The sequence below is a fragment of the Loa loa genome (assembly GCF_000183805.2).
Source record: "Loa loa unplaced genomic scaffold supercont3.153, whole genome shotgun sequence".
NCBI classification, from domain to species: Eukaryota; Metazoa; Nematoda; class Chromadorea; order Rhabditida; family Onchocercidae; genus Loa; species Loa loa.
Genome location: NW_018108333.1, coordinates 28,373 through 36,786, shown reverse-complemented (window position 1 = coordinate 36,786; position 8,414 = coordinate 28,373). Strand labels below are relative to the sequence as shown.

At 27.2% G+C, this 8,414-nt stretch overlaps 1 protein-coding gene across 1 annotated transcript; it reads left to right on the top strand.

Moving 5' to 3' along the window:
• Positions 1-1,100, top strand: LOAG_08323 (hypothetical protein; the record flags this gene model as incomplete). Its single annotated transcript, XM_003143855.2, has 2 exons — positions 1-184; positions 892-1,100. The coding sequence occupies 2 exons, from the start codon at positions 1-3 to the stop codon at positions 1,035-1,037; spliced, it is 330 nt and encodes a 109-aa protein (XP_003143903.1). The 3' UTR covers positions 1,038-1,100.
• Positions 1,101-8,414: the final 7,314 nt, after the last annotated feature.

The window sequence follows — 8,414 nt, the reverse complement described above, 5'->3', positions numbered from 1 at the left end:
ATGGCACATCCAGCATCACAAACATTCATTTTTCGTGAATCCACCGATTTGGACGTATTTTTTCCATTTCTGAAACAGGATACGGATTACGGAAAATTATGCATAGTTGAGGAACCATTAGTGACCGGATATACAACAATGGGACGATTAATTGGTGATATGTCAATTGAAAAATGCTATTTCGGTAAGCAAACTCATTTCGTTTTTTTTTTTTGATTATTTCACAGTTTAACTTTCAGATTTCTAAATAATTCAAAAACAAAAATTATGACAGTTTTTTTATCGAAATTTGCATAAAAAGTTCAAAAACTACTCTTGCTTATTCTTTTTTGTAATTTTTTTTCTTAAGAGTTATATAAAAAGAAATGGATGTTCGCAAAGTTTAAAAATGTGTGCAATGAAAAGATTTAGTAATACCATAAAATAACATATTTATTTCATTGGTTCTTTGTTGAAACAAACAGTTTGTTGAAAATTTATTACCATAAAACAAAGGAATGGCATTGAACCTTATCAAGGATAGCTTTTTAATCCTTTTTTTTGAATTTTTTAATTTTTGGTTTTTTGATTGTCCTCTTATTTAATTGTGAACGGTTAAAATTCAAATTCAATAAGTTATTGGAAATCGATAAATACAAAAACTAGGCATAAATAAACAATTTCTGAGTTAAAATGCAAGCAAAAGACGTGCAAAGAAAAAGATGAACAAAGTTTTCAATCATTTTGATGAGAATTCAACTTCTCCATGCCATCAAAGTATGCGACGGATAAAATAATTTAACTAAAGCTCTAAAGATATCCATTTGGGGGAAATGTTATTATCTCAATTTTATTCGTTTCTTTTTTTTTTGCTTTTTTCCTACTACTTAATCCTAAATTATTGTTTTACAGGTAAGCTAAGGACAAAGGATTACGAGTTGTCAACTTTTGATGTAGAAGCTAGCGCTTATAGACGAGCTGCTTCTTCCAAAATGTTCAATTACTCAATTTTTGCACTTTTAGTTTGTCTCCTGGTCTCTTGGGCTAATTTTAGATGACCCCGTTACCACCTGAATTTGTCACCAGTCTTTGTACATTTTCTTCCTTAAATTTGGCCCATTAAATTATATGGTTCAAATGGATTGACAAATTTCATATTAAAATCTGATCATAAACCTGCTTGAATTCCTCTCATTTCTTTTGAAATTCTAAAAGCAATATCCTAATTAGTTAGTTAATTTGGCATAATTGCTAAAAGTCTTGCAAATCTCTGTGAAGTCTGAAGTATCGACATTTCATATTAAAGCTGATGACAAGATTCTGTAAACTTTTACCGGAAATCATAGAGATCAAAATTTTTATTGTATGGGTTGATAATGACATTAGCACTAATTTCGATCCTAGCCAATAAAAGCAATATGTTAGAGAAAAAATTTGTTGGTAACCGAAATTCAATGCTTTCTGAAAATTACAAATTTACGAGGGATGAATTTTGTCTGCAAATATCTGATTGGCTGATTAATATCTGATTATCACTTCCATTTCTCAACTTCATTTTCAAATTTGATAATAATTTCTGATATCCATGTTAATTCAATTCTGCACTGCTTACCTTCTAGTTATTCTTTCACTTTTTTTTTTAAATACGTTCTTCTATACTGATATTTATTTATAGCTTATGCATGAAATGCAATCTTTTGTATATTTCAAACTTTAGGAAATTATAGGGGAATAAATGTTTCTTCTAAGCCAAATGACTTATTAAGTAGGACTTAGCAGCCCAAACAAAAAGTTTTTTTATTTTTATTTTTTTGAAAGTTTGTTGAAATAAGAGTTTTCTTTAAATATCAACAACTAGTCGTCGTAATTTATATTTTAAAGTTTTCTTTTTTTTACTAACAATGTATATTATATTTTTCATACCTTACAAAGAAATATATTTCAATTTGTTAAAAATTAAAAAATTTTTAATCTAAAACTCTATCAATTATTAACAGTGACAAATTACATTGTCATAAAATTGAAAGTCTTCTCCATAATATTTGGCAAATAGGATGTTGTTCTCATCATTCACTTGCATCGGATGATCTCGAATTACTTCTTCAATGTCAAATAATCGATAGTTAATAAGTTATCATTCTCTAAATGGTAATGAAGAGGTTATACTAAATTATTCAAGTATACATGTATATAAAGCTCTGTACTAATTGTTTAGCTTTTATAATTTTATAAATTTTGTAAAGGTCATGACCTTAAAGGAAAACAATGATTGTCCACTGTCTGTCATAATTCTACTCTTTATTTTGTCTACTATTTGTCTCAAAAAAATTTCTGGTAATTTAATTTCAACAAATTTGAGAAGTATAATTAATTCTTGTAGAAATAATAATTTCTTACAGAAATGACAACCATTGTGATCGTCAGAAGTATATCTTCAGTTTATTCCTCTTCCGTATATAAAATATCTTCATACCATTATCAAATTTTATTGCTAATTTCATTTTGCTATTGTATCCAAAAATCAAATGTTGAATTACTCGAAAAAATTAGCAATTTGTCGAGAAAGCAATCGGTTCTGGATAGTATTAAGGGATGTTTTAAGTATCTGTTACTATAGTACGGGAAAAGTTTGACTCTTTTAAGATGACCAATTTATTCCAAGAATTATTTAAACAACGATTTCATTGAGCTTAAAAGGTGTGTGAGCTTGTTTGAATATATTGTAGGGAGTGAATCGAAATCCATTCCGGAATGAAATTTTATCAACAATCTTTTGCACTTTCCGGTTGATAATAATACCAAATTGCTAGTAACTGTATCTCAAGTCTGTATTTTGATGAATTTGAAATGTGTAAATTTTTCTAACCAATAGGTATGAGCAATCGTCGGCAGTCGTTTATCATACTGTAACGGAAAGGAATAATAAAACTTTTGTAGTGTCTTGTTTATTAAACGTTATCTTGCTAATTATTAGGAGAATGATCCTGATAAATGTTTCTCTAATTTGCATAAGTGCAAGTAATGCTAAGTTGAAATTATTGATTGATATGATAGTGTTAATTGTCTTGATTCTGGAAAATCAATTAATGATATGATAAAAATTATGTGACAGATAATTTCTTTTTGTGATTGATTGTTTTCGGAGATCTTCAATTAATTATTTGTGAATTAAGTTTATTGGTAATTTCTAATGAAGGTAGTGAAATAAAAAGAGAAAATATCGCATCTGGTAAAATATCCAAAACAAAACTTTATTTGATATTTAAAATTATGGAAATTTTATGCCTGTTTTGGATCTCGGATAAATTGCCCATATTTTATTGTAAAAAAGGTTTTAAATAATGGGCCAGATTTATTGGAAATAAAGGCTATTTTAATGCTTTTTAAATCTAATTCCTTCCCAAATAACTTCTGAATTTGCATTTTCCAAATTTCTTTTAAAACATTTCTTATAGAAAATCAAGAAATGACAACGATATTTTGCAAGAATAAAAGTGGTTGTTGTGGAAAAATGATTTGCCCGCGGGAATGAGAATTTGACAGACAGCAACTGCTGATGATAACAGAACTTCCATTTTCCCTTTTAGCTTCACAAGGCAGAAAAACTAATTAAAAAAAAGAAAAAAAGTGGAAAGGGAAGTTAAAAATGAGGAAACGAAAAAAAGTAAAGAAAAGCTTCTTTTTTTTTTCATGAAAACAAAATGAATTTCTTTCTTGCATCAATAAAAGTATTTGTATAAATTAAGCCTTAAAAATAAAAATTAATTTTACAATTTAACATTCACTAATTGAAAAACATAATGGTTAAAAAATTAATTTTTCAGTGATTAACGATTGTTTAATTTCTATGATCGATACATATCTATTTGTACTTTATGATAGATTGGTGTGAAATGCAAGTTTTTTTTCTCCTTCCAACAATTGTACTAATTTGATATTTACATAATTTACATGGAGCTAAAAAGTTACAAATATAATTTTTTTTTGAAATATGATTTTCAAAACTGCTATTGTAACTATTAAATAACGGATAAAGATGATAAGATAATGGTTTCCTTATTTTCATCAATAAATATTTGCATAAATTCAGCTTCAGAAATAAGACGTGGAATTTTATTTAGTACAAACTTTGCGCTTAAAAGTTAATTTTTGAAACCTGATTTTATTATGAAAATTTAATGCCTAAGAGGCAAATCTTGGAACTTGGCGTTTATTTAAATTGAGAAATTTTTATTTGAGCGAATTTCATAAATGTAAAAAAAAGTAAGTAAAATAAAGGAAAAAAACAATATAAATATGTCCTTGTTATAATTAAAAATTGCAACAAAATTTCAATCGGATTATTCGTTGGATCACTTTTTCATGCTATCTAAAATTTTGAATTTATTACTATCATTTTAATTCTTCTTATATTTATTACTTCATGCTCAGTATGGGTAAACGAAATAAGTGAGCAGTTTCGAAGAAAATATGAGGCTAATTAATTTAATTCCTTGCACTCAATTTTACTATATTTTAAAAATTTAATAATATTTTTGCAATTTTCATTTAACATTCACTTCATAATTTTGAGCTAAATTCAAGAAAGCATTCATTTATTTAATGAAAATTCATTTATTTAATGTAAAAGATTTAAATTCATAACATTTCTTTGTCAAATTTTTACATGAAAAAAAATATATATTAACAAAAAATTTTGCATTGCTACAAAAGTTTTCCAAAAGGACTATTATTGGCATTGCTTGAACTATTATTGGCATTGCCTGACCTTTGAACCATTATTGCTTTGACCTTTAGATCATTGTTTTAATTTTTGGATCACTGTTTTATGCATCATTTATTGGTACTGAAAGACATCTGGATGTTAAGCAATGTGCCATTTAAAATGTCGCCACAAACGTCTGGCGCATCAATTTATCGTAGTAAGAATAATTTCAGACTCTAAGAAATCTGATGAATGAAAATAATCTAGCAGATTAGAAATTGTTTAATTGTTTCTCGAGCCTATCATCTGGCATCATAATTGGTGTAAAGTTTGGTGGAGCTGTAAGACGATCATATCATAGATTCAATTTACAACTTTGTTATTGTCATTGATGTATTTCGGCTATTGCAATAATTACAACTTACAGTGCAATAATGGAAAATACAATTCATTCAAGGATTAAATATAGACAGAAATTTTAAAATACTTTTTTGGCAGGAAAATGTTTTGCAAAAAAGAAAAAGATAACGCGGATAGCTTTTTAGGCTTAATTACTATGCAAAAAATGATTTAAATCAGAAAAGATTAATTCATTAGTATTCTATTTGAATTATCCAAAAAATCAAATTGTGAAATTTCTGAAGAATTGCAGCCAAATGTATTGCACGCAATCTGCAATACCACAGCCAAATGCATGGCATATAATCTGCGCTACCTTGCTTCATGATTGGTATTATTGCTGAAATTGACAAAAATCTTGAATTCAAACTTGAAATTTGAAAATTTGAAGCTCCACCTTGAAGTCATGCATGAATTTTGTACTTTGCTCTTCACTTTACCTATGATCCTTCATAGTTCTTCCCAAAAAAAAAAGGGTAATTAAGCTAATTAGCAATTCTGCTGAGATTCAGTATTGAATTTTTCGCAAAAGAATGAATAGATGAAGTGGAATTTTCCCATTGCATGATATCTTTTTACATCATTTATTGGATTTCAATATTTCTTGCAAGTTAATCGAAATCATTAATCACAATTAGATTCTGTTGAAATGGTTTGAAACAATTTATTATTTAAAATGAATTATTTCACAGTGATTCCAAGTTAAAAACAAATCTGAAAATTAAGAAATCAGACAATGTTTAGGCGAAATTAATTGTTAGGCTCTAATTACATCTTCGGTAGCCTGAACTTCTTACTGCAAATTATGAAGTTGACAGAAATGACATATCAATGTTGTTTTTACATCTTCCAAGTAATAAATGAATCCCTCCATCTTTATTACCAATAATTTCCTGTTATGATCTATCGATAGTATGTTATAATTTTAAATAAATAAGACTTTTATATTTCTTTTTGTCAAGTATGCATTTATGTGAATAGGCTGTCCACTAAGATAGTAGGAAATACTGGCTGGACAATTTCAGGTTTAGGTAATTGCGACGATTTGTGATATTAGCTATAGATGGACGATTAGACTTAAAAAGACGGGTTTTTATGTCGTATCGACTGATGACAATACACTAAAGACAAGCTCTTTATTGGACACAAAGCATTCGTAAATTATGACAATTTCTTTTAAATATTTGCATATGTGATAAAATATATCCATTGGGAACGATTGCATTAATTGCAATATGTGAAATGACTGCGACATTTTGTCAACCAATCTTATAATTTTAAATGCAATAATTACATATTAATGACAAAATAACACTGAATAAGATGAAAGTTTTAAGGAAATATGTGCAAAAGATGTGAATTTTAGAGTAGTAAAAAGTTATTGCAAAAATTTGCATAATGCAAAAACTTATCAATGATTAATATACCATTTGTAATTAACATTTGAAGGATTAAATAATGGAAATATCATGCAAAAATTGATAAATTCTTTGATCTGAAAGATTTCCTTTGTCGTATTTTTTTATTTTTTTATTTTTCACTTCGTCATTTTTGAATTAAAATCATGCAAATATAGCTTATATTTTGTTATTTCTTGAATTTTTGCTTGTTTTTCAATCTTTCTGAACTGTTAAAATTAACAGATATATAGGCGTAATTGAAAAAAAACGAAACATTTACTAATGTCAAACATTATTAGAGATGGACAAAATTTGCATATAACATGAACAGTTGACAACTTGCATTTACACAAATTAAATCCAGAAATTGTTAGCAAAGGAGTTAAAGAAATAATGAAACAATTAATAATTTATTAAAGTTATTAAATGGCTATCAATGGAAAATAATTAATGAAGAAATTGATCAAGAAAGAAATCGAGATAAATTTTATTTGAAATCGATAAGCATGCAGTTTGCTAATGGTATTTAAAAAGTCAAAGAGATTACTAGCAATAATTTACATAGTTTTAATTTTTTTTTTTTGCAAACATGTAATTGCAGCAATTGGTCTGCAAGTTTTTGAAAGTGTTATTTTTGTTAAACTTATTAAATTTATAAAATTCTTTCAAGCTATTTATCAAAGTTCAATCTTTGGTTTTGAGTCTAAAAATAAGGTTTGAAAATAAATAAGCTTATTATTTTTATCAAAATGATAAAAATGATTAAAGATATTTGAAAAATGATAAAAAACTTGCAAAAATAAGTGTCGTCACATATTACAATAAAGGTAAATAACGTAGTAAATTTTACGTAAGATAGAATCATTCATGAAGTCGTACATACGTAAGGTAAATTCATCATGGAGTCATGCTTACGTATGGTAAAGCCATCCAAAAGCCATTACGTATATAACGATACAAATGTTTTCAAACAAATTAAAAATAAATTATTGTTTTGAAAAAGAAAGAGAGGAAAAGAAATTTATTATTATAATTGGCAAAATCAGATTGTTCATTTGAAAGTTAAACATGAAGCGACAGGTGCGAAACTTTTACTTGGCCAAATTATCTTGTTATCTGTCTGTATTGTTGGCCAAGGTTCAATTTACAATGGCTATTTTAGCACAGATGAGAAGTTAAGCTACCAAATCATTTGATTATATTTTGAAATAATATGCATAAATCCGTAATTACAAACCATTCACTTTGTTTTAATTCTAGCATGACTCATACGAATGGACATCTGATTCTGTTTCAGAGGTACAATCCGGTAATCTATTCCCTATAGATTAAAACTGAAACTGAACTGAATCAAAACGTTGTAATCCATTCTGATTAATGTCACATATCATTATTATGTAATTTATTGCAAATATAAATGAGGATAAAAAGGAAACGAAAAAGGCAGAGGAAAAAAAAGACGAAGGAATTATTTCCGGTTAAATGAAATGGGATTTTTTGAATTGATTGATAGATGAATTGAATGAAAATGATATAATAAGCTCAGAAAACATCCAAACTAATCCTATTACTCGAATAATTCAAACTTGTCTCTTTTCTTTCCTCTCCAATATTAAAATCATATAATGAACAATCTCTCTAACAAATAACAAGTTAGAAATTACTATGCTTTCCTCATTACACACATACTAGGCTATTAAATGATTTATGCATATTTCAGTGTAATTTTAGCTCTGAGCATAAGGTCTAGGAATAGTTTGAATACGGATGGATTACTTGTATTAACGGAATACCGGAATTACTTGTACTTCCTTAGTACAACTTCACTATTTCTGTTCTATGATTCTAATAGCAGATAAGATTTTGTGCAATAAAAAGTAATAAAAGTATGTGTCTTTACCTGATTGTTTCACTTTTCCTGTATACTCTTT